The following is a 27,846-nucleotide window of genomic DNA, read 5'->3' on the forward strand; positions in this document are numbered from 1 at the left end:
TGAATCTATTCTAATTTTGGCTTGAATTCAAAGATTTACTTTGATTTGCTTCTTCTTAATTATTATTATTATTATTTTATTTTTATTTTTATTTATTATTGCTTTTTGGTTTGGTGTCTATATTTTGTTTTGTTAAACGTTGTGCTAAAAAGCAATTATGGTTGAAACATTCTATTGTGTAATAGAGTGAGAGGGTTCTTATTATTCTGTACAAGACAGGTCATACTTGTTGGACATGTTTGCCACTCGACATGACTGGTGAAGAAGTGTTTTACAGGATCAACTGATTGGATATTGCTGATTAATAGCCCTGACTATAGACAAGTTAGAGAAATTTGATTCTTCTTTTTCACAGGTAGAGGTTCAAATTCACCAACTTCAATGCGGAGCATATTGCTCTGTTCAAAAACACTTCTTGGAAATTGTTTTTTGTCATTAAAATGCCTTCACAAAGCCACATTATTGTAGCCATTCCTAACCACGTCAACCAGAGCTTTTACAGAGCTATAAGACCCTTAGTAGGCTCTTACCTATCCAGAGCATAAACAGAGAGCATCTGGAACAACTGTGTGAAAAAAGGCATGCAAGTTCTACTGTGTTCCTCTTTTCCTGCCTGTTAGATGGATCTGGTACCCTTACCAAATTGCTATTTACATGGTTGCTTTAGTAACTGGTAGAGTTAGTTGTAATTAATATACTTTGTTGCTGTGTATGGCATAGTGTTTTAGAAAAAACATTGTAAGGAGTTGTGAAATTTAATGAGAGAATGTTTTGCTTGCGGCATGCGATGTAATAAGGGAATTTTGCAAGATGCACAGACTAGAAGCTTTCCTGAGAAGCAGAAAAGTCATTGCAGCCGTTTAGGTAAGGACTTTTCTTGGAGAGGATGTGAAATCCCCGGCTCCTCTGGTGAGTGAACTGAAGGGTTGGGCGCTTAGATGAAAGGTTCACTGGTCCCAGAGAGCGAGTAGAAGGTCAGGCTGACGGGTGGACAGCTCAGGTCACATAAGAATATTGAGCCAGATCCGCTGCTGTCATAAATTAGCACAGATCCAGGTGGCTTCAATGGAGCTTTGTCACTTTACACCAGCTGAGGATCGGTTCCAGCATCTCAGCCGTTCTCAAGATAATTGTAAGGGGTAAGAGAAGCATCTCAGCCGTTCTCAAGATAATTGTAAGGGGTAAGAGAAGCCTTATTTATTGTTATAGTCAGTGACTTGGTTATCAATCCTCAATTCACCTGGTTAGGGTGGATCTTCTCTGTGTACTGTAAGCATTCAACCTTAAATGTAATTTGTAATCTGAACTTTCACATGAGATGGAACAGTTTGCCTGTATGTTTCTATGGCTGTAACTTTCAGCTGAAAGCAGCCAGTGTCATCTGTAGGAAAACCAGTTCCTCCACATCGAAGCCACCTGTAATTAGCTTTATTTTCTATTATTATTTGTAGCACCTGTCCAACGGGATATAGATGCCTAAAGGCTGGTGAAAATCCTGATCATGGCTATACAAGCTTTGATACTTTTGGCTGGGCCTTTCTCTCTTTGTTTCGCCTGATGACACAGGATTGCTGGGAGCGTCTCTATCAACAGGTATCAGATTTTTTTCGTTAAAACATCAAATAAATCAGTCATCCACTTACAATAATATATTGATCTGTCTACATAGCGAGTTAGTGTGTGGCAAGCCAGGGTGTGAATCTACAGCAGACTAGCTTGATGCGCCCTATCTTGCTGTGTGAAACAGGAGCATGTTGAACTGCGCTACAGAACTTTTAGTGCACAAGGCCTACATAGCAAATTAGTGAGTGGCAAGCTAGTGTGATGTAGATTCATGCCCTGGCTTGCTATGCACTAACTCACTGTGTGTACAAGTCCAAAGTCAGTAGTTGAAGTTAGGAGAAAATTGGTGGTAGTTAAACACAGAATGAACGACTCTCCTGTGTACATCCTACTCAGTTGCTGCAGTGAATTTTTAGGAGATGATTGTCAGTGGATGGCTAAGGAGGATTGGTAAATGGGAGAAAGAACTGGGTAACTTGTTTGAATCTGAAAGATGTCATCGTGTAATGACTGTTTGGTGGCTGATGTAAAATGAGTTGGTGATCCCAGTCCTGCTCAAAGGAGAATGGTTTCCACCTGACAAAAAACATCACTTCCTTTGCCATGCTTCTTGACCGAATTAAATGAAGAAGGAGACTAAATTGTACCCACACCCCTAGGAGTGCTCTCCCCAGAGCAAATTTTCCATCAAGGAGGCCCTGGGGTTCATGTGCAAAAATTGTCTGAGAATAACTTGTAACTTTCATGCACAGTTGTAGCAACTGTGTGTGCAAATGGACAGGTCAACTAAATACTCATTCTTGCATGCATTTGCTGTAATTGTATGTGCAAGTCTCAGGAACTGCATGCAGAAATTAGGCACAAAATTGCATGCACATGGTTGTGTGTGCAAATGGGTTTGTGCCCACTGAAAATTTGGTTCTCCATGTCAAGATTGAAGCACTTTGGTATAGAAATCAGGGAAGGCTGTACTGCCATAGACCATGCTATACAGTTCTTCAAATAAACTGAGGACTCCAGTTTCCTGTGCCACCATCTACACAATTTATTTTTATCTCATGAAAACTAGTAATACATTGAAATAGAAGCCAATTAAATAACTGTAATTCATTTAATGGGTGGAAAATTACAGGTACAGATTTGGAAGGTTCAAGTTGTGACTGTAAAAAGGACGGCTAAACAATTAGCATTTAGGAAATGTACCACTGTCTGAGGGCAGGTTCTGTATTAGCACACAAAAATTATATCCAGGTGGCAAGTTTCTGAAGGTCTGTATTCAAAGGAAAGTGTGCTGACTTTTTAGGTGAAGAATGTTTTCCCTGCAATTGCTGATAAGTTTATCTGTTATCGAACAAACTCAAACACAATATTCATGAGAAAAAACACTCATTATAAAATGCATCTTGCTGCATGACACAATGATCACCTGATTAAATTATGGCAATTTCATGATGAGAGTGTAACTTCCTATGATGTGATAGTTTTTATATTGAACGGGTTTCTGTTCAGGCTGTTAGCAAAAATCTAATTTAATTAAAAGTAAATATAAGTCTTTTAAAACATTGTAGAAACTTTAAACTTAACTATGCATCAGACTCTTTATTTCTGTGCTTGCAGACTCTGAGATCTGCTGGGAAGATCTACATGCTCTTTTTTATGCTGGTCATCTTCCTGGGCTCATTTTATCTGATCAACTTGATCCTGGCTGTAGTGGCCATGGCTTATGAAGAGCAGAACCAAGCCACTATTGCTGAAACAGAGGCAAAGGAAAGGAAGTTTCGGGAAGCCATGGAAATGTTAAAGAAAGAGCAGGAGGTCTGTAAACTATTCTCTGGTTAATCTTAGCCTGAACATGCAATACAACAACACTCAATCTTTATTCTAAACATATAAGACCAATGAAATAAGGGCTCTATTGAAAATGAGTGGCTGGTTATTGTCTTATTCAGAGGGGTTACAATCTTTTCTAGAAGAAATGTAATGGTAATGTTTGTGGCCAGTAAGGACTTGCCTACACACAAAAGCTGTATTGCTTTGCCTCTACCAGTATAGTTAAAATTGTGCAACTTCCCCACGCCCTCCACCTGCCCAACATTATGGACACAGTGATATTGGTACGGTATATAAGGCATTTTTATACTGGTCTATCTGTGTCCATATTAGTGATTGTACCGTACATCTGCTTTGGTAAACATCATGTCCCTAACTGCAGTAGTTACACGGGAACAAAAACTGTGTGTGGAACTGGACTAAAGTAGCCACACTTCTCTTCTGTACAACAAGAACGTTAACTAACATTCTTTTTTCATTTGCTTTATTAATCTTACAGTTTCAAACCACTATTAATATCCTATTGTTTGACAAATGGGAGAATATGTAGGGTCACCTGTTTAAAATATTTACAATTTTGGGCCTATATAGGGAGTTCTCAGACTTATGACGCCCGACTTACGTCGGACGCCACTTACGATGCTTTTCAATTGACTGCCCGTTTCACCCTTACGACGCTTGTTTCGCCCTTACGACGCTCGATTTGCATAAAGTTTGCTTGAAATCACTTCCTAGTTGCGTTACACTGGGATGGAGCTGGAAGGGGTCGCTTCTGATCGGCTTCGAGGCAGCAGGATAGCTTGTTGCCGGGTAGGGTCACCGCTTGTTTTTGATTGGTTCACAGCCCCAGGCTCAGCCAGTCAGAAAGCTTGAACAGTGATTGGCTGAGGCTCAGCATGTGTGCCATTCTCCCTGGCTTTCTGAGCCTGTGTTGCCGGCATTCTGAACAGCATATGTGAGTTTATATGTTTATTTGAATGCTGTTTACAAAATACAGTGTACAGTAAGTACATTGGTGTTGCAACATTCGACATCTATAATTCATTTAGTACAAAAATCTGGGTTATTGTGGTGAAAATAGTGCAGCAAGCTTTGGTTCAGGATCCAATCCCTCCTTCATACCATTGATTCCTATGGGAAAAGCGGTTTCGACTTGCAATGCAATTCTGAGGAACGAATTGTGTCGTAAGTCCGAGGACTCCCTGTACAGATAAAATCCTATGTTACAGACACTTAAACAGGTACTTCCTGAGATTAAGCTTTCCACAACATGAAATGGAACTTGATTTAACTTGGGCTCCTGGTCACATCTGCTCCTCACACCCCAACTCCTTCCCCTGCTCCACTCATTCCCAGCACTACTCCTGGCCCAATCAGCCCCCATCTCCTCTCAGCACCTCATACAATCTCAGTCTCCCCACACACCCACTGGCTCCCAGTCCTTCCTTTATTTCCCTCCCAGTCCCAGTCTCCTTGCCCAGCCAGTCCCAGTCTTCATCCCTTGGCTTCCATTCCAGTCTCTGGCCCCTGACTCTCACTGTCCTCATCCAGGCAGTCCCAGTCTCTCCCATTCCTCCCCACCTGCCAGCCTCCAACCAAATTTTGTCTCTACTCTCCTCCCCCACAGGTCTGTCTGTCTTTATTTTTTCCTCTGAATTTGAATCAGGCAGCTTCCTCCTCCATGCTGCCTATGCCCAGAAGAGAGGTCATTGAGAACACAGGAGAGGCACCCTGCTCTCAGTTCCGGAGTCTGGCCCACCATAACCCAGAGCTGTAAATGCAGGGAAAATCCTGCTCATCCCCCAGGCTGGAACATGCCCAGTGCAGACAAATTCTTTAGGGATTTGAATTGCTGAGCTCTAGCAAGTGTCTACTGAGCATGTGAAAACTGTGATTTTTTTTCAAAGGCTTATAACTTAGCCAAATTCGGGCAGATTTTCACAGAACAGCAAAAGGCACATCTCTGATGCAAAGGACGGACCCTTCTCAAATTTCAAGTTCCCCCCTTCAAAGCATGGGGACACTAGAGCTTCTTAAAGAAAAGGTCACCAGAATTATTTATCATGGGCAAAACAACATATTTTTTTCTTAGCCTCATTCTCAGAAACAGCTTCATCATTTTGGCTGAAACTTTCTAAAAAAAAAATTCAGCCAGAGGCAAGTATGGAAAATTTCACCCCAAACAGTTAAACGTTTGGCAAAGTTATAAGCAACTGAAAACAAAGTATCATACTGGGAAGAGTAGGGCAACCTTAATAGCACCATTTTTGGAGATAAAGAAAATGTTATGGCAAGCAGAAAGGAAAATTTAAACTGTTCAGAATGGCACTTATGCTAAGTGATACAAAGAGAACGCAGCTCTAATTGAGAGGTCTGCTTGGGGCTGATCAGTCATCTTATGCAATTGGTCCAACACATTTCTATGACTGAAGCTAACTCCAAAAGAGTCATTGAGTCTACGAGAGGGAAAATACCTCAGCATACCGATTAAATCAGTTGACTCAAATAGACAAGGTGGGGGAGGTAATATCTTTTATTGGACCAGCTTCTGTTGGTGAAAGAGACAAACTTTTGAGCTACACAGGCACTTCTTTAGAAAGACAATGTCATATGAGAACAATGCCCCAGAAAAGCGTCTGAAACCTCCCTCTTTTTCTCTGCTCTAAGAAGTTTGTTCATGGAATATGTGTCCCAAAAGAGTTAAGTTTTGCTGTTGTGTTGTAATCTGTTTGATGGAGGATAATAGAGCTGCCCCCACTCCTTAAAATACATGACTGATTCTTTTTACAAATATTAACTTGCTGCATTACTTTGACTAACGCCTGTGGGAGTGGGAGTATGTTCTATTTCTTAAGGGTGATTGCTTGTTTGAGTCTGGTGGCTTACAGAAAATAACAATGAAGATTCATTAATTCCACTATACCTGGGAACCTGTAGCATTGTTCAGTGATTATCTGATACCTTCTGTATTCTGGCAAAGAACCTGCAAATAGGGGCCCTGCTTAGTAGATAATCAATAGGTGTGGCTCTTTCCAGTTGGTTGGCACCCCCAAAATTAATCTTATTTGTTTTGCTCAAGTCTGATTTTTACCAAATTTTCAGTAGTCTCTTTGGAGGCGCAAAACTCCCTGTTCGTGCCTGAGAGAATCCCCAACTCTCATCAAATGCTTCATCATGGGTCTGCAGCTTCTTTTCTAATATTTTGATTTTTCTTTCCTGGCTTTCCACTGGCTTTTCAAGACCATTGATTTGTGCTGGCAGGCTTTTTTGAATTCAGCCGCAGCTGGGTTTCTAGCAGCTCTCCTGTTATCAGAATTTTTGTGCAGTGATTCCATAAGATAGCTGACGTGGAGAACATGATGCAGAGGCATGTGGAGTTGAAAAGTCTGTCTTATCTTCTTTTACACCCATGGTTTGCATTTGTTGCCTCGGATCCCTGATCAGAGCTGGCGCTGTCACTGCTTGGGATAAGATTTCACTTATAAAAATGTGTCAGCCAAAGTACCTAGTGTTGTTAGTATCATCCTGTGAAGAGTACAGAGATCTTGCAATGCATAGCCCAATGGCAGCCTGCTGGGCTCCACTCTGATTCACCCTTTTTGATTAAAGGGGCACTGCCAAGGCTTGGTAGGCCTAAAATTCTACCAGTCTCGTTTATTCTGGATGGAAGGCATACGTATGATGTGTGTGTGTGTGTGTGTGTGTGTGTGTGTGTGCGCACACACACATTGTGCTGGCTGTCCACACTGGAGCCCTAGCTGTTGAAATATATAAGAATCTCATTCTTGAGTACTTCAGAACTATTTTATTTTATATTGCCACGCTTCTGCCTAAGCACAAGCAAGGAGAAAACTGCTTGGATGAGAACATGACATGAACATGTGCGCTTACAGTTTTAGACTGGAAACTTAGTATCCTGAATGTATTGCTGGTAAGTCATCAAGTAGATAAGTGGAGATGTTAGATTATTGCAATGTTGAAATGAGGGAGCTGATAGAATTTTTTTAAGACCATGGTAAGTCAAATGGGGTATTTTTACAGTTAGTTAAATATTGTGACCAATCCCTTTTTATATCATTTTAACCTTCACTGTGAGCTGAAACGTATCAATGAAAACTAATTGCCAAAAAGAATAATCATTATTACTTACTGACATCCTAAAGTTGCAAATGGTATATCTGCTATGTTCATTTTTTTAGGCACTGGCTGCTAGAGGAATTGATTCAATGTCACTTAGCTCATTTGAAATGTCACCTTTAGCATCCAAAAATGCCAAAGAGAGAAGAAATAGGAGAACGAAAAAGAGGTCCTTGGGGGTAGAAGATTATGGGGAAGACCAAAAGGTTCCCATATCTGAGTATGATTGTGGTCAGCGAAGAATGGTAAGTCATTATCTGAAATGTCAATGACAATTTGCTTCATTCTGTATCTTGGTGAATAATCAGGGCTCTGAATGGTAGTACTGTAATTAAAACAAAAAAACCTTTAACAATAAACAAGGATCAAACACTGAGCACTGTGACTAGCTTGCACAAATTCTATATGTTATAATTGTGGAGAGAAACTTATCTACTCTAATTTCAAAATTATCTTTTAAAATGCCCACTAAAGCATTTTTGTCACTATTTTGTTTGTTTGTTTTTTAAAACATTTCAAAATTTCCCCAGTCTCATTTATTTTCATGGTAACATGTTCATTGTAAATTGTAATCCATCCAGTTATGGCAACCATATCCCTATTAATGGGCTAGTGCCTTTTTTGCTTTTTAATGATGTACAGTGGACACTTGAAAAGTTTTCTTTGCTTTTTAATCTTTTGCTTATCACCTCTCAGTACAAATGTTCTGGAATTGTTTTCACTTTATACTGTAGGGAAAAAAAAGAATATGGGTAAGCCCATTGTTTAAAAAGTTATTCTGTTAATATAATTGATATGTGTGAATGTGAATCTGCAGATAGTGATGATACTGATGATGGTTTCAGATATTAACATTTGTCTACGCTTAATAGGGGGCAAAGTTTAAAGCAGTTTATTTGTTGTTTTTGAATAGCCATGTAATGGGCTAAGTCTTTCAATACTTTATTGTCAGTAAATTTAGGGACATTTGGCAACCATAAAAAAGTGCATGGAAAATGTGAAAGTGATGTAAGTAGATGTGACAAATTAATGATTCCCCAGCTCACAACATTTATGCCTGACACATTAGGGTTTTTTATCCTGAGAGGGTTTTCTTGATATTGTTTAATTAATTGAGTGGGTTGCATTACTAATTATACAATTGTTAATGCTAGCTAGAATTGCTGTTTTGATTCATTCTGAGTGGGTTTCAAGGTACCAAATACCAGAATGAACCAGAGCTGCACACTTGTTAATGTGTTTCTTAGGTTATATTTCTTGTTTTCATTTTTCGCCCCTGGATGTCATATGCATGAGGAACATGGAAGTAACATTTCAAAGCTTATAGTAAATCATCTTTGTAAGGCTGTGCCTGGCATGGTTTGAGGGAATAAGACTGAATCATCATCATTCAAATGAAATCTGAGCTGCTGTAAGCACACTGCCATCAGGAATCAGTTTCAATGACTGTATCATGGAAACCCAGATATGGATTTTTGACCATTTAGTAAATGGTCTCAGTCAAAATGAGGTGTCTTTTTATACAGTGGGCCTGAATTTTTATAATTCTTACTTACACCAGTGTAAATCAGGAATAATTCCACTGGAGTCAATGGTGTATATCTTGTGTGAGATCAGAATCAAGCCCAGAAAGTTTGACTGAGATGGTAGATAGTGAACATTTTTGATCCTTATTAATAAAGATTTGGACCATGAAAAAAGTTCAGATGGAAGTAATTAAGTACAGGCCACAAAGATTAAAAAAAACAACCTATATTTCCCCACCAAATATTCTCTCTTAATTCATTCCTATGTTAGAGATAGGAGAGAAGAGTTACAGGCTCTAAGCCTGTGTGCATTTCCAAACATTATTTTCAGTAAGGCAGTGTTCCTTTTTAGGGTTTTTTATAAAAGGTTGTTCAATGTTGGGCTTAATCACTGCTGATGATTTCTCAGGTTTGTAGTCTCTCTTTAGCTGATTCAGTGTATCATCAAAAGAGCCATTGTTTAAGTACAAGGGATATTGCCTTGTAGTTAGATGATCTGCCCCTTGAAAGAGACGGTGATACACTTACATTGGGATAACTATTCCAGAATCCACCATGTCTTCTCTTCTCACTCTGCTTTTTTTTCTCGTCTTCATTCTCTTCCTCTTCCCTCCTCTTCTTCTCATTCTCCCTACGATTCATTTCTTCCCTTGTTTCTTTATCTCTTGCTCTCTCACTTCAAAGTTTGTTCCTTAGCCACCTGTGAAGATGTACTGTGACACCTTCAACTGGGGCTGGATTCACCGATCCACACCACTCTTATACTTCTCGTCTCCCTCCCCCATGTCCTTTCACTCTAATCGCATGGAGAGGGAGCAGGAGCAAAGAAAGTGTTCTGCTACTAAGTGAACACAGCCTTGGCCCTTTACATTTCAGTACATCTTTAACAGCCACGTATTAAACTAATACCTCATGGCTAGGAATGGTTATTAAATCTCAAAACTGTATTGAGGTTAATACATCTAAAGTAAATCCTTATCTGAGGCACTTGATTTAAAAGGGACTTACTGATCTCCCGCAGTAGATGGAAGAACTCAAAACCTTCATCATTCTGAAAACTGTGTTGCAAAATGTTATTTCTTTTCCCCTTTTTCCTTTCTGGGGACTTCCAGACTCTCCTTGACATTAGCTATGGTCCAAATGCAAACTCAGTGAAGCGCAGAACCAGCCATGGAAGTATATTCAGTTTCCGATTCCGTGGCAGAGACATTGGCTCCGAAACAGATTTTGCCGACGATGAGATCAGCACTGCCGGGGAAAATGAAAGCCAGCGTGGCTCACTCTTAATTCCAAGGACTGGGAGACGTTCAAGCATGCAAAGTCAAGCAAGCCATAGCTCTCACCCTCCTACTCCAAACTACATGCAGAATGGCAAGAGGAACAGCTCAGTGGATTGCAATGGTGTGGTTTCCTTGATAGGAGGAGGCACCGGGGCTCACAACCCAGATGCAACGTCTCCTTCAGGGTTACTGCTGCCCCCAGTTATTATGGAAAACCCTGGGACAGGCGACTTGGTGAGTACAGTATGGTTTTTGTATGGTTTACATTCTTGTTTCTTTCACCAATGTTATTGGCATTTGCTATGATATCTGTAAACAACCTCAAACAATCACCAAAATCCTCCCATACAAACTATGTGAAGACCATGGGCCAAATCCCACATTGGTTTGCACCCTGTGCAGCCTCAGAGAAGTCCATGACCACTGGATGGAATTTATTGAGGTATTCTGTGTGGAGGCTGTATTTGTATTTTGGTTTTGATCTGGATTCTTTTGCTAAAAAATGTGGATATTAATGAAAAATGAAATCTCCCCACGCCATTCTTCATGTGGTAGGTGTCTGATGGGTTCCTTCTGCCATTTCTACCTTGGGCATTGTCTGGTGGCCAAAACCAATCTTTTAAAAATACTCCTATGTGTATTTCATTCCATACACATAGGAGTATTTTTAAAAGATGTGATTTCCACACACATACACCCCTCTGCTCCTATAGCAGGGGTAGGCAACCTATGGCACGCATGCCAAAGGCAGCAAGCGAGCTGATTTTCAGTGGCACTCACACTGCCCAGGTCCTGGCCACCGGTCCGGGGGGCTCTGCATTTTAATTTAATTTTAAATGAAGCTTTTTAAACATTTTAAAAACCTTATTTACTTTACATACAACAATAGTTTAGTTATAGATTATAGACTTCTAGAAAGAGACCTTCTAAAAACGTTAAAATGTATTACTGGCACGCGAAACCTTAAATTAGAGTGAATAAATGAAGACTCGGCACACCACTTCTGAAAGGTTGCCGACCCCTGTCCTATAGGGTCCTACCTTGATACATCTAGCCATTGGCTACTCTATAACTGTTGCGGGGAGAGAACTGCTTATAAATCCCAGGTAGCTCCCAGGGAGACTTTAGCATCCAGTTTAAATAAATCTCAGATTAGAACTGCAGATGATTAACTGGGTTTTGACTTCATGCAGAGTCTTTGCCACAGAGTACTGGGGTGGAGCAACATAATAAAAATAATTGGCTTTCCTCTCAAAAGGGCCACGTTATTTTAAAAAAATAAAAATAACAAGGATAGTGCTTTTAGGGCCTCATTGTGCAGCATCACTTGGCAAAACATCAGCTGCTATTAGTAAATGCCAGGTTTAAGAGGCAGGTGCAGTGTGGACAAGTCGACCTGCATAACCTTGTCAATGCCCAGGTCTGCTCTGGATTTATTGTCAGATTATCAACAAGTGATATGTAAAGTAGCTTTTTCCCCAGAGCTGTGCAGCTTCTTCCATTTCCAGCTTTGGACTTGAGAGGATCCTGCACCCATCTAGAGACTCCCTGTCTGCTCCCACCCAACTTGGAGAGATCCCCATAATGAGATCCCTGTAGGACCTCTAATGTTCCCCATACAACTCTCCTCCTCCGCCCCCAGACATTCAGTACTTTCCAGCATGTCCTCTCAGCACCCCAGTACATTCCTGCACCAACTCTTTTATAGAATCCATATGTGCTTCTGCTTCACTAATACAGACATTTTACAAAACCTCCGATGGGTTTGCCTCTCTCCAACGTGTCATTCTTTTGCTCCCTTTCTGGAGACTTCCTGAATTGCATTTTACTTCCCCGGACTGAGATTGTGACAGGCCTTTACATAGGCTTGCAGGGGGATGGGAGTGCACAAGGACCTTCTCCTCTTGCATGGCCTGCAAAAGGGGCTACAACAGTGGCAGTCCCTGAACAGCCCAGTGGGTGCACAGTGCTTCAAAGAGGCTGTCAAGGGACAGGGGTAGAGCCTGACCCAGAGCTCCACCACCTCCCCTCTGTGCTGGGCTGAGGAGCAAGTCAGCTGCACTGGTGGAGCAGGCTACACCATCTTAAGCGATGGTGTACCCTGCACAGTCTTGCAAATAGAGCCACTCGTAAACTTGAAGATGAATAGTCTGTAGTACGATTAACAACAGTATTTGTGTTCTATTTTCTGTTCCCAACATTAAAGAGAAAGATATTCCCACAAATATTTGCACTCTCTTTTATGTAACTATTTTGATACATCAGCCTATTTTTAAAAACATGGAAGAAGACCAGTTCTGAAAGCTGTTGCTAGGTGGGCCATAATCAGGGACCTTAGAAATCCACTTGCCATGAAAAAACGTGGAATTTGCGTTTTTACAGAGAATCTTTCGGTTTTACATTTTGTGAAAAAATAAAAACATATATTAACTATTAACTAAATTTTACTGAAGTCAGGATGACCGTATTTCCCAAAGTGAAAATGGGACACTGCGTGGGACTGCCTGAGCCCGAGTGCCTGGCGTCGCTGCTCACATTTCCTCTGCACCCCCCTCGGGGGAGGCGGGAGGTGTCTCACTTTTTTATCAAAACTGGGCATTTGTCCCGTTTGCTCTTGCCATCTGAAAATCATCCGTTAGCAAGAGCAAATGGGACAAATGCCCAGTTTTGCCAAAAAAATCAGGATGTCCGGGACAGGGCTTAAAAATGGGACTGTCACAGCCAAAACAGGATGTATGGTCACTCTAGTTCAACTGATACCTATATATATTGTGGCTAGGGAAACTAAAGTTCAGTGTTTCATTTTAATCCTGGAAAAATGTGGATGATTATGGGGTTTTTTTATCAGAGACTTTTGGCTTTTCTAACATGGAAAACTAGGATCCCTGTTCATAATATGTTACTGACCCTGCTAAGATCATGACAGAAGCATGGCTGTGTAGTAGCTAGAGTAGGGACCAAGCCACAAAATCCAGATGTGGATCTTTAACTCTTTGAAGTCTGAGGATATTTGGATTTGGAATTTTTGTTTTGGCCCTTTAAGAAATAGAGACTATCCTCAAAATGTGGTTCAGGATCTGGGTTTGGGAGTAATGGACCATCTCTGGTTATACCGTACAGTATATAGGATAGCTGCAGAGGCATTTATTTAATGAATTATAATGCATCATCTGAAGGAAAGGGGGGGAAATGAGTATAGTTCCCAATAATAAATAAAAGACAAAACTAAAGCCATTAAAATAAATTACATATTTAATCATACAGATAATGGGATTCTGAGATAATGCAGTATGCCCATTATAATTTTTTATTCATTTTTTATTTAAAGTTTATTAAGATTGATCCAATACAACAAACTTTACAGTTTACTTTGATTCAGTTTAACTTTCTATGAAACATGCCACAACTGGAACAGCTGTGAAGTACAAGGTTTAGGAAGGATCATTTACTTGTGTGTTTATGAAAATAGCCTGAACCAAATCAGAAAAATGTTGATAGTTTAGTGGTGTTCCCTCTTTCATCTGTCTGTGCCAATCTTGCAAGATGCCGAGCACCCCCCATGTCCTGCGGTCAGAACTTCACAGGGGACATTTGGTGCTTTGCAGAACTGGGTTCTTAGGAAAATTTTGAACTCTGCTAGCATTGCTCTTTATTTGCCAGCTTCTTTTAAAAACATATGTTGAAAATTAACTGGACTAGATGGTGGGAGCGAGCGCTGCTGGCACTTCTGTGGTTGTCTAGGAAATAACGCCAAGGCACTATAGCAACAGATGTTCATTTAGTGATGCAATGTGAAGGATGTTGTGTCTTCTGTGAAACAGGTTTAATATCTAATCTATCCAGAAAATGTGAGCTGGAGTTAAAAGCTAATTGGCAGCAAGCCCGGTGCCTTACAGATTCATTATTTAAGAGAACTGTAAGAACTGTGCACAAATTAACTAAACTGTGGAGCAAATGCAGAACAGCTGATAAATTGAACACTATCGTGTGTTTTGAGATAAAATGGCTCTCCTCTTGGTTTATTGTTTGTATTTTTTCAGTTTTCTTTCAAACATTTTTTAAATGAATTATGTTGCCCAAGAATGACGTTATCTGTTTATAAAAAAAATAATCAGATACAGCAGTAGTGAAGTTGTGAGTTTGTCCATGCTACTAATGTGTCTGAACTCCTGGCTTGAAGGGTCCATTGCTTGAAGTGTGAGGGTAGTTCACCTGATGTTAACGCATTCCCTGAAAGGATGGAACCACTGCAACAATGACTATTGAGTTCACATCTTACAACTTTCATCCTCTATAATTTGGCATAGATATTTAGTTAGTTAGTTAGACATTTCTGGGGTGGTCACTACATTAAAAAGATTTGAGTATCTACATTTTTGAGTGCCCAAACTGAGACACAACAGGTCCCAATTTCAGATGCTCAGCACCTTATGAAAATCATGCCCATTTAAGGTTTCTCAAATTGATCACTCAGAAACTGAGGCACGCAAAACCACTAATCACTTGTGAAAATATTTGTTTATTTATAGGTTTGGCTGGAGTAACTTTTGTCCTGCAGATTTTACGTCAGGTACAGTAGTTGAGATCCTGATGAACAACTTGGCGGCTATGTGCTATTCAGCTGCCAACTAAGGGCGAAGTTAAGATCCTGCCCATCTTTGGGAGTGGGAAACATATGTTCCTTTCTATTTTTCATCTGATTGTCTGCTGCAGAGTTTGCTACTTTATCTGAGTGTCCAAGCTTGTGACCTACATGAGTGGTCTGCGAAACCTTGGACTGCTACAGAGATGGGATACTGCTTAGATGAGTGCATAAGCTACAGAAGTCAGTTCCAAAAGTTGTAGGTTCTGCATCGGGGGTAGGGGAGGGACTAGTTGTTAGGCACGGACAGTGTGATGCTGCATCAATGGGGAACCAAGTTTCTTTGTTTTTCCTCTCCTCTCTCTAATTCCCAAATACAACTACCAAAACAATACAGAGATCACGTAATCTGTGGGGCCCATGTTTGGGACCGTTAGTTCTGTCTGTTGGGAGAGTCTCCATAGTCAGCAAACGAGATGTTCATCGATAGTGTTCTAACTCCCTATATTTATCTACGTCTGCACTGGTGGCACTGTGCTTGCTCACAAGCTGCTCTGCCTGTTTGACTAAGCCACCATGCAGTTAGATGTACAGCCTAAGGCCTGCTCTACACTAGAAAATTGTCAGTTTAATTGCATTGCTCAGCAGTGTGAAAAACCCACATCCCTGAGTAATGGTTAAGCCAACTTAACACCCAATGCAGACAGCAGTAGGTCAACAGAAGAATTCTTCCATTGAGCTAGCTACAGCCTCTGGAGGAGGTTGATTACTTATGCTGATGGGAGAACCCCTCTCATCACCATATGCAGTGTTTACACTGATGCACTGTAGTGTTTTAAGTGTCAACATGCCCTAAGTAACACCAAGAGCAGCTTCTCTCTGCAAGGAACAGAGAATTATGAAAGCAATTGCTTCTTTGCCACATGTATCTTCACACTTCACCACACCTGTTGATACTTACATGCCACATAAAAAGAAGAACAGGAGGACTTGTGGCACCTTAGAGACTAACAAATTTATTAGAGCATAAGCTTTCGTGGACTACAGCCCACTTCTTCGGTGCCACAAGTCCTCCTGTTCTTCTTTTTGCGGATACAGACTAACACGGCTGCTACTCTGAAACTTTTCATCATGCCACATAAAAACACCTGAAAAACTGAAGAAAGGAAGACAAAATTCTCAGGCACTTGTATTTGCCAAAACAACAGCTTATTTTTCAGCTTGCAGTCTAGAAAACACATTGAGATCACATGGGGAACAAAGTAATGTAATCTGCATGCACTCTGAGGAAAGGTAGCCCCGTGTCAGACAATGGCAGCTCAGTTACAAAGGAGGAATGGACATAGAATTCCAGACATGGTTTGTGAGCTCACTCCAAATTAAGTCCAAGTTAAGTCTGAGTAGTGAGCTCTCTTGGAAATTTCCAATATATTTGATATAACAGCCTGTTAAGTGGGGCCTGATCCTGTTATCGCACCCATTGTATTTACATAGTGTAACTCTGTTGACTTCATTGGAGTTACCCTTGATGTACACCAATGTAAGTGAGAGAGAAATTAGGCTCTTTGTAAGTTCTGAAGGTTATGTCCTTTCCTCTCCTCAGGCATGCTGAGCACTGTTCTGGGATGCCTGGGGTACTGGTCCTTGGTCTTTAAAAGAAAATGCTTATGAATTAAAAAAGCAAATTGATGCCATGCTGCCAACTTAAGCTTCAGTACATTTGCACCACAGTTATTTGTACTAAGGTGTCCAATTGCTTTGTTGTGCCTTGGTAAGAATTTTCTTCATTATTTAAAAGGCTAGAATAACATTTTGCACACAGTGGGTTGATCACTTTGAACAGAATTATATTAATGGGCTGTAGCAATGCTCTTTTCTGTAGTTTGACACATCAGATCCAGTGAGGATCCCTAACAAATAACAAGAGGTTTCTGCTTGCTTTATAGAGTTTCATTAGGGTTAAGTTATAGACAGAATTCCATCCTCTCTTGCCTTGTGAAGCCAGCTGGAGCCCTTTCACTAACACCGTGGGGAAATCTCAGGGTTTTTGGTATTGTTTGTTCAGTCAAACAATTGTTTTTGGAGGTTAGAATAGGCAGGGAGCTGGAGCTGGGTATAAATCTCTGGGGTCATTGTTATTTATAGCTTCTTAGTATTTAGGTGTACACTGATGGTCAGCTTCAGTGTTGTTAGTGAGTCAGCCTCAGCAGCAATCCACATCTGGGACATGAGAATAGCAAAGTCACTGATTAAATTGATTTTGAACATAGAGAGACAAAGCCAGTGGTAAAAGTACTTGAGCTGCAGCAGTGGAAAGGAGAGACTAAACATCACCAGAACTAGGCTCGCAGAAACTAGTTTTCAAATGGAGCTCCATGTTTCCAGTCTGAACTGTCAGACTGGCACTTTCTTTTAAGGTTTGATCTAAAGCCTGTCAATAGGAGTCTTCCCTTTGATTTCAGGAGGCAGCGGATCTAGTCCTTAATGTGCCTCATTATCAATATGAGCATCCAAAGGTTGCATTTAGATGTCCTATTAAGGTGTCTGTTCAAACAGGCCAATTCCTGAGCCTCCAATTGGTCAGAATTTTTTTCCTCTAAAATAACAGAAAAGACAGAAGTTGCTCACTTGACTTCAGTGGGAGCTGCTGGGCACTCAGCACTTTTAAAAATGAGGCAACGTATGTAGGTGTCTAAATAAGGATTTAGGAGCTTAACTTTAGGTGTCCCTTTTTGAAAAGCTAGGCCTTTGTTTTCACTAATACTAAAACCATTCGCTGACCAAACCAGCTTTTTATTGTTGACCGCCATATAGAAGCAAGGAGATAATTTTTTATCGTAGCTTTACCCAAGACTGGTGAAAATGTCAGTGCTTTCCCTATGCCGAGAAAAAGTGCTTGTTGATAAAGGAAGCAATCCAAAAATCACCACTCAGCTGTAATATAGACAAGAACTAGCTAAAATGCTAAAATAATACCCTCTCAGTCCCTCAATTGCTACCACTGCAAGTTCAGAGCTTTACATTGTTGCTAATTTCAGTTTATTTGCAAACTTTGCTTAGGCAAATCCTCAATGAGCATATACCTGCAACTAATTATTTAAATATGAGATAAACATTGCAAGCTTCTTTAGCATACAATGCTGCTTCTCCTGTTATAATGGCATTTCCACAAAATTAAAGCCCTTCATTTCATGGTTGTGTGCTATGATAGTCTCCTTCAATCTTGTTAAACATTTGTGCTGTCAGTTTATTGGGTCCATTGTTTATACGGTGGCCTGTCCACCCCTTTTTTATGCTTGAAAAGGCTTTTACGGTACATGGAAAATTAAAGCTGAACCAGTTCCAAATGCAGCCTTTAAAATGCTGCCATAAAGGAGCCTATCTTCATATAGCAGCACTGGCACACTTCCGAATTGTGGTTATTCAGAACAAAATACTGTTGCAGTGTTCTATATCCTCATTTGTACGTAAATTACAGGATATATATATCCTTATGGAATTTAGCTAATACAAGTGAGAAACATTTCCAGTGACTGAAATAACAGCACAAAAATAGTCTTGCTTGTCCTGCTGGAGGTGCCTTTTTTTAAACTCTGATGTGGTTTCATGGCTGGACTTTAAAATGATCTCCTGCATTACTTTAAGAATTGTTATTTTTGTTTAATTTCTGTTGAAATATAAGTACTATGAACCATTATGCCTATCTAATGATAATATTGTGTATTTTGTCCTGGTTGCCTGATTCCTGGATGTGTTCTCAATCTCAGAACACCTCAACTGCCAGTTCTACATACCACTGTTAGTTATCTCTCTTTCTAATATAGAAAGACATATATATTCCTTACAAAGGATAACTGTTCATAAATTTCCCCGAGTAACATTAATCATCTTCAAGAATTTGTATTGAGGGAAACTTTCTTTCTTGAGTGGTGATGAAACACGCAAAAGATTTCAGGCTAGATTGGGACTTGGATTCATACCTATGCAAGGGAGTAAGAACATTGCTTACACTTCTGCATAGTCTACCCAGACCTTGCATTCTGATGCTGCATTGGCATGGAATAGGCAGAACTTTGGATCCACCCCTCACTCACTGGTCAGGGCAGCTGAGCAAGTGGGAGGGGTGTGTGTGTTGTAATTTGTTGCGGGTGTAGTTCAGCAGCAAATTACACTCCCTTGCCCCTACTGAGCTATGAGGAAGCAAGGAAAGAACTAGAACTTAGATATATCTCCTTCAAAAAATATTCACTCTACTCACACTGGATAGTAACTTACTCTGCAAATAGTCCTTTTAATATTAACATGACTATTTGCTGAATAAGGCACTATGTAACATTGTCTCAGAATTGGGCATACTGTGGTTATTGAGGAAAATAGAGAAATTTGAAAATCCAATTGGATTAGAAATATTCAGGTACTATAAATAATAAATAAGAAGGGAGTTCTGGACTCAGTATTCTTTTATGTTGCTAGTCCTATTGAAACTAAACTCCCATAGTGATAAATTGTATAATGATAAATGTAACAGGAAGTATGCCCATGAACAATCCTGTTGGGAAAGTAATGTGGTGCATATGTTACATTTATTGTTACAATTTTTAACCTTAAGGAGTGTATTCTCTGTGCACCATGGGAGTAAAGAACATGTTTTGCATAAGGGGTGCCAAGGTGTTTCTTGACATGAGCACTTCTGCACAAGCTAGCAGAGGTATGGTGTTTTTCCTTATAATCAAAATGTTTGGGCTTTCTGGATGGCACAGTACAAGAAGCACTACTTTTATGTGCTAAACTGTGTGTCACAGCAAGTAGAAAAATGATATGATATTAAAAAGAGGAAGAGTTAAATAATCCAGAAGAATTTGAAGTGGGAGATTTATTTATGCTTTATAATTCTGCAGAGGGAATTAGAAGAGCAATTTCTTCTCTCTTATTCATTTTAATTTGTTTGTTGTTTCTTTTTACTTTGAAATTTGTTTCTGTAGTTCCTTTGCCAGGTTATTTCTTCTACTTTTGTAATATTTTCTTTCACTTTTATGTATTTTATTATGTATGCCAAATTGGTATGAATGGCTATGTAATTTTGTAAATGTTTTCTTTTTTAATAAAATGTTTTTATTTCTTTGATTTGTTGAGGGGTTTTTGAAGGGGGAAAAAGTAAAGCAAGCTAATTTATCTAAAATCTCTCTCTCTCTCTCTCTGTTCCCCTGCTCCATAAACCCCAGATAGCCTGATGACTTCTTATATTGTTCACATTTACAGGATTTTGTTTAAATAGGTTTTGATTACAATAACTTTTCCTTTATTATGATTTTGACTTTGATTATGATTCTGTCAGTAACTTGATATACGCTGATCAACTTTTTTTTTTATAAAAGAAATCAATAACACATTTTTTTTAAAGCAATTGCTGGTAGCCTGGTTTAGCCAATGGTTGAAGTGGTGCTTTAAAATTCCTTATAGTAGTTTTCTCTGGTCTGCCAATGGTTGATATTTCTAGCCACAGAACTTTGATGTTATATATTGTCAGTATTATGATTATTATTTTGTGTAGTAGCACCTAATGTTCCCACCCCCACTGTGCTGGGCTTTGTACAAACATGTAACAAAAAGGCAATCTCTACTCTGAGGAGTACACAACATGCACGCAGTTTTGGTCACTTCATCTAAAAAAAAAAGAATAGAAAAGATTCTGAGGAGGGCAACGAAAATGATTAGGGGTATGGAACAGCTTCCATAAGAGGAGAGATTAAAAAGGCTGGGATGGCTCATTTTAGAAGAGAGACAACTAAGGAGAGGATATGATAGAGGTCTATACAATCTTGATTGGTATGGAGAAATTTGATAAGAAAGTGTTATTTACCCCTTCACATATCACAAGAACTAGGGATCACCTGATGAAATGAATAGGCAGAAGGTTTCAAATAGACAAAATGAAGTACTTCTTCAGTCAATGCACAGTCAACCTGTGGAACTTGTTGCCAGGGGTGTTGTAAAGGCCAAAATTATAATGGGGTCCAGAAAAGATTTAGAGAAGTTCATGGAGGACACATCCATCAATGGCTATTACGTAAGTTCATGGAGGATAGGTCCAGCAATGGCTATTAGCCAAGATGGTCAGGGATGCAACCCCATGTCCCTGAACCTCCAAATGCGAAAAGTTGGGACTGGACGATAAGGGATTGATCCTTCAAAATTGCCCTGTTCTGTTCATTCCTTCTGAAGCATCTAGCACTGGCTACTGTCGAAAGGCAGGATACTGGGCTAGATGGACCATTGGTCTGACCCAGGATGTCCGTTCTTATGCTCTGAAGAGCTCACAGGCCAGACCAGAAGACCAGTTTGCAGGGGTTTTTTTTTTTTTTTCAAAATGTTACCACTGTCACTGAATTACCTTTCTTGCACAGCCCCGTCTTTGGTGGAGAAGTCACCTCTAAGGACGGTCCTGGGGTACCTAGGGCCAGTGGGGGTGCCTGGTAGTGCCTGGCTCCAATGATGCACTGACAGTGAGTGTGGCCAGAAATTCCCTGGACACAGAGATGGTGCAGAACTACAAGACTTCCAGCTTGATGATCCAGGCCTTCCACTCATTCCTTATGGTCACTGCAGATCCAGGAGGTTCCACGGGGCGTGGACCTAGTAGCTCATTCCTCTGCTGGGAGGGTCAAAAGCAACCAGCTTTTCTCCCACATAAAGCTTTGTAAGGGAAACCTAGTGGAGATTTTCTCTCCCTCACCCTCCCATGAGTTTTACTGTAAAACATCCCCTGGACCCATCGGGCCTAGAGGTCTGCTTGAGCCTAATTTGGGGGCCCAAATGAGAATGGCACAACCGACCTGACCCAAGTCTGGGAGAGCTGAGTGTTTTTCCGACCCAATCCTTCCCCCCCAAACTGAGTCAATGACCACAATGCCTCTTACCCATGTGTTCGGCTCTCCTCTTGCCTGTGGGGTCAGCGTGGCAGTGACTGTGTGCCATGGTCTTGCTGTCCACCACCCCTTGCTGTGCTGTGTGTCCTGTGGAGTGAAAGATGCCGCAGCTCCTCTGCACACTCTGCAGCACGCACAGCGCAGCGAGGTGGCCAGCAAGAGCAGGGCATAGAGCTGCTACCGCACCGACCCCACAGGCAGGAGACCCGACCCCAGCCTGAGAGGATCTGGTTGTTTTCCCACATGACCCAGACCCAACACTTGTAGTCAGGTGCTGTTGGATTCAGGTCAGGTTGCAGGGTTCTCATCTAGCATCTGAGAAGCTCACCGTTTTTAATCTGTTTATCCCTATCATACCCTTGTGAGGGAGGGAAGTATTATCCTCTCCCCTTTACTGATGGGGAACTTAGCCACATGGAGGCTAAGTGACTTATTCAAGTCACACAAGGAGGTCTGTGGTGGAGCAGGGAATTTAACCTCGATCTCCCAACTCCGAGCACTGGATCCACTGTCCTTTACTCCTGTGGGAACATTGGCATAAGTAAAGCAAACAGGCTTCGTCTCTGTATGAAGTTGTAGCTCGTGCTAAAAGAATTCTTACTGTTTGCATTCTTGTAAGTGTGACAGTATTAGGTCTCATCTTAGATACCATATGTGCATGAGAATATCCTATCCTGTTGCCTGGCTCAGTATTGCCAACCCCAAACCTTCAAAATCATGAGATTGGCTTAAAAAAATCATGATTTTAAAAAAATTATAATTTTGCGATTTTTTTACTTGCCTTCTGGGTTTTGAGCCTTTAGATTTTGTTTTTTCAAATGTTTCTCTGCAGCCACGAAGGCTAGAAATGTATAGTTTTCTTTACATGGAAGCTGAGATTCTCACAAAATCGCAGAACTCCAGCAGCTGGAACACCAAATATCGCGAGACTGGTGATAAATTCCTAAGAGTTGGCAACACTGCAGACCAAGAAAAGCCATGTGATGAAGAGGCACTTTTCATCCCTAGCATTTGCTTTGTTTGATATCAAAGGCCAATAACTGGAGCTTTTGTTCATACCCCTTTTCCTGTGGTACCCATATAATTAAACAGTTAACACAGTTCAGAAATAATGTTATAATTATTGTAATTAAATAGAGTTTCTTTCACAAGCTAAGAGCCTACTGAGTTGATGTTTCTCTGATGTTAGAAATACCCTTCCTCCTCGCTTGCATATTTTTACATGATCAGTCTGGATCAGTGCATCTAGATCAAGGGGCAAAATTTTCAAAAGAACTTGTCTGACTTTGATGCCTAAGTGATATTTTCAAAAGAGACTTAGTCCCAGATTTTTAAGGTTGCTCTGCTCAATGTGGCAATGCCTAAGTCCCATTTTCAAAATAAAAGTCTCATGAAATGTAGGCTCCTTGAGTTTGAAAATTCTACTCCATGTCTGTCCTGACTTCATCCTCTCTTGTGCCTTGCTGACCAAGTATGTCCATTTAAACAGACCTCTCCATCCGATGAGGCAAGCAAAAAGCAGCTTTTGATGCCCCATCGCCTTTCAGTGGACCATTATGACCAGCCATTTCAAAGACAACGAGCAGTGAGTGCAGTCAGTATCATTACCAGTGCCATGGAAGGTAAGACATTCCTTACTGATTCCTTAATTCAAACCCAAGTATATGTTGGTAGCAAAGATCATACTGTCATAAATTTCAATATCTGTTACTACAAAAAAAGTGGCCATACTAGGGGTTAGTGTGATCATTATGCCACAAATATAATGGAGGGAGCAGCACTGAGGAGCCTAAGAAGGTGTGCTGCCCTGAAAGCAGAGCTGGAACTCAGACTGTGAGAGTCACAAGTTAGTTCCTGCTTCCTCCTTGCTTCAGGGGGAAGTAAACTGCAGGAGCCCTACTGACCGAAATTACTGCCTACTCTGCCCCAGTTCTGCAGCATGGACCAGTGCATGGACGAGGTGGAGTCAAGATCCTGCCCATTCCCCTCTTACCTGCATGGGAGGTGGAAGGGTAGCCTACTGGCAGCTGCTCTCCCCTCCTCCATGCAAGCTCCAGTGATATGAGCAGCCCATACAGGAGTGTAAATCAGGTTCCTACATCCAGCACTCCAAATTGCATCAAATTTAAGTATATACAGGTAAAAGAGTAAATGATATACACTTTTTTTGTAAATAACAATCAAGATGAGATATTCAAAAATATTCTCATTGCCAGTCAAGTGAACTGCATTGCAGGTGCAGCTTGCATGAAATGTGTTTCCAAAAAACAAAACCATTTTCCATCTTGTCTAGAATTTTTCCTAAAAGCAAAAATGGCTTTCTGAAAAGAGCACAGTAGGTGAAAATGGTAAATTTCCATCTGCGTCAAGTTCATGACTTAGGATCATCCCAACCACTAAAATGTTAGTTCAGTGGCAGAGATAGCAAAATCCCCACCCCAAGATTTAGATCAAATTTATGATTATTTTCAAAATACACCTGTACCCCGATATAACACGAATTCGGATATAACGCGGTAAAGCAGTGCTCCGGGGGGGCGGGGCTGCACACTCTGGTGGATCAAAGCAAGTTCGATATAACGTGGTTTCACCTATAACACGGTAAGATTTTTTGGCTCCCGAGGACAGCGTTATATCGAGGTAGAAGTGTACTAGTATTTGTCCACAAATGTTTACATGACAAAAGTACTATTTTCTCCAACTCTAAATGGGAGACGCATGTAGTATATAAATAAAGTGAAAATTGCTGTTGTTTATTTAAGGTGTCCTTATTATTTGTTTTTATTTAAGGATCTTTAAAAGGTTCCAGAACAATATTAGTGTATCAGATCGCATATACAATCAACTTGTTTCTGATTGCATCCTTAGTCATTAATCACTTGGGGGATGGGGGATTTTTTATTTCGTCCCTCCTTCAAAATTTTACATCTGGCAACAACTGTTATGCTTGAAAATGATGGTCATAACTGAGAGATTTCCAAATATTTCTTATGAACAAATGGTAACAGGCACTACTGTATGGAACAGTACATGTAATCCACCCTACAGTCGCCAATCTCCTGCCAGTAGACCCAATTGCTGGGTACCACTTGCTTCCAAGCTACCTGTGTCTGGATAGAGTCTAGGCACAATTTCTTGCTCTTGTTAAGGATTTTTCAATTGTGCGGTTTAATTGGGTCTTTGTTCTTGGGACATTGGGTTCCGTTTTCAATTTATAAATATGGATTATATTTCTGTCCTGTTTGTATATACATCCAGATCATAGAATGGACAAACATTTATACATCATATTAAATAAATAAATGTGGCCTCTAAAACTAAGCACACATCAGCAGTCATGCACAAAAGCAGCATTTGTGTATAAAAACTAGTATTTGCATGCCCAAAACGGGTAATTAGAGGCGGCATTACCCAGTCTATATGCACAAATATGAGTTTGCACTTTCAAATTTGGATTTTGCTCACACAAAAACTTATACACATGTTTTCAAGCCTGATTTTAGTTGCCATTTTTGATACTATTGTGCTATATAAACTTGGTATATTTTACCTCAGTCAACGCCATAATCTGCTTAATCTGGGCCGTTGGCACGCATCCCACAGGAGAAGGCATCAGTTTTCAGACTAATCCACTTTAAAATAGATTATAATTATATTTCATGAATACCGCAAGCTTTGTACGTCTCACTTGGTACTCAGTGAGGATGCCATCGATGATCGTGGCCCTGAAATGGTAATAGACTCCCTATGGAGCCTTATTGAAGTCACTTGTGGGTACACCTACAAGGATCCAGCTGCAGGATTGGTACCTAGTCACAGTTTGGGTTCTGTTGTGTATTGCATATACCCCAAAGTTAGGGAGAGCTTGGATCCAGTATTTTGTTTATAAACACAGGGACATTTTTGGAAATTCAGATCCAGTTCTGAGTTTGGTTTTCAAACTACCCTTCCCCCAAATCAGAATATTTATTAGGTGACTTGGTGAGAGTGCTGATAAAGATAAGTGATTGTCAAGTAAACAAACTTTCTACAACAGCCATTTGTGTAATATTTATTGTGGAAAAGCTTTTTTCTGGGCTTCAGATTCATGATTCTATCTGAATAAAATCTATTTGAATAGAATCTCATCATAATTTTTTTCAGAACAGCTCCTTCATCATTTCATAGTGTAGAAATGAAAACTCTTTCCTGGAAACATAGAAAGACAGTGGAAAGGAATTAAATTTCTGGTCTACAAATCATAAACAATGACAATGAATAGCCGTCCCCCCTCCCCACCACTTCTTCAGTTCAACAACATTTCAGTGCATCATGGCTACAGTTTCATAGTAACTGATACATTGTTATTAACAGAAATGCTTTTTCAAAACACATCCCCCCACAAACTGATGCACCGACAAGTCTTGGAATACGTATCAAAGAGGTCTGCATTCAGAAAGAGTTTGTGCTATACAGCTGTGTTACAAATCTTTTTTGCAGGCAACTTTGATGTGTAGGCCAATGAGCCCTAGCTAATATAGCACAGAGGGACTCACCATGTGTAATTTAACAGATATTTAGAGTTCCCGAAGTTTTGTTGCTAAACAAAATCTAAATGTTTGTAGGCTGAGGTGGCCAGGCTGGAGTAGAGACCATGACAGATAATTCGGTAGGCGTGGGAGCCTGAACTAAGTATATCACTGCAGTACTTGTCATGGAGAAGGGAGGTCAGTGGGCTTATCTGCACTTGCTCCTCTTTCCATGGCAGCCAGCACCTATTCATATGCCCTGGCACCACCAGCAGCAGGTGTCCTGTAGAAGTGGCCTTTTAAACACCCCCCAGAGCCTATCCAGGGGAATACAAACTTCCTGCGGCTAAAGGCCAGTTACTGTGGGCTAAGGTTTTTCCCAGGTGAAAGGTACAGGCCACAGGCAGGAGAGAGGAGCAGACAATGAGCCCAGATAACTCGAGTAATAATTTGAGTGTTGCCCCTAACTCAAGTACCATCCACATAGAAAAAATATTAAACTGAGTGTCGTGGTGCTTTAACCCCAGTTAGCCTATACTCCCGGAGGGACCAGCCATAGCTGGAGTCAGCACAACTCATCAGCTGCTAACACGATCACTCTGTGCAGCAAAGGGCCATTGACTCAACATCAAAAATCCACTAGCTGAAGATCTGGTCCAATGAGTTAAATAGTTTGGCAAAAAAAAAAAACCATCTTCCTCTCTCTCAGTTGCACATGTTTCATTCCGTTTACTCTTATGATCTCATCACCTCACTAGTTCTCCACTGAGTCCTACAAGCTAGAAAGGACCTGAATTTCTAATTAAAAAAAATAAACCGGAACAAAACCACAAACAAAACCAATGTTCTGTGTGTTCTTTATACACCAGAAGGAAGCAAAAAAAAAAAAAAAAAAAGGGCATGGGTCCAATTTTATTTTTCCCTTTGCAGTTCACTCTTAACAAAGGTTGTCATATCTGCCATGGGTTTCAGAAATTAATGTAGGTAAGAAATAGTCATACAGCTGACATGGTGTTTATCATATTAAGCTATGGTGCCAAAATCAATAAATCTGTAAGAAGCTAGATCAGTTAGAAAAAGTTACATTAAATTAATTAGCTGGTATGCTCTAATGTTTGATACCTAGCTATAGGCATCTATAGGCATCCACTATTGCTCTTAAATTGTTTTGACAAATGATGATCACTCTTCTTGGGATATAGTAGATAGTAAGTACTATCTGTATTTTTGTTTTATTAGAACAGGAGTGCTAGCAACAGGCCTGGAAAATTTCTGTATCTGAACTTTTAGTAAAATTGGTTGGGATGTTTGAATACCAGGAAAGTTTTTTAAAAATCCCATCCCTGTTTAAAGATGATCCTTGTGTCTATTTTTAAGTGTTCTGGTGCTGAAGAGACTGAAGTAGAAAGTTAAAATTTGCCAGGGACATAGTCCTCTTTGGGGAGAAGTGTCTTTGCGTATTCCAGGCAAAATTGGTTTGATTTGACTGAGTAG

The 27,846-nt window shown here is 40.3% G+C and overlaps 1 protein-coding gene across 6 annotated transcripts in view; it reads left to right on the forward strand.

Moving 5' to 3' along the window:
• Positions 1-27,846, forward strand: part of LOC101946771 (sodium channel protein type 5 subunit alpha-like) — a 323,447-nt gene that overhangs the window by 138,244 nt on the left and 157,357 nt on the right. For all 6 annotated transcript variants that reach the window (XM_065582696.1, XM_065582695.1, XM_065582701.1 and 3 more), the window contains 5 exons: positions 1,452-1,593; positions 3,181-3,378; positions 7,593-7,775; positions 10,169-10,570; positions 23,334-23,466. In XM_065582696.1, coding sequence (XP_065438768.1) covers positions 1,452-1,593; positions 3,181-3,378; positions 7,593-7,775; positions 10,169-10,570; positions 23,334-23,466 — 1,058 coding nt within the window. The remainder of the gene's footprint in view (positions 1-1,451; positions 1,594-3,180; positions 3,379-7,592; positions 7,776-10,168; positions 10,571-23,333; positions 23,467-27,846) is intronic.

The sequence above is a fragment of the Chrysemys picta genome, chromosome 2 (genome assembly GCF_011386835.1).
Source record: "Chrysemys picta bellii isolate R12L10 chromosome 2, ASM1138683v2, whole genome shotgun sequence".
Lineage (NCBI taxonomy): Eukaryota > Metazoa > Chordata > Testudines > Emydidae > Chrysemys > Chrysemys picta.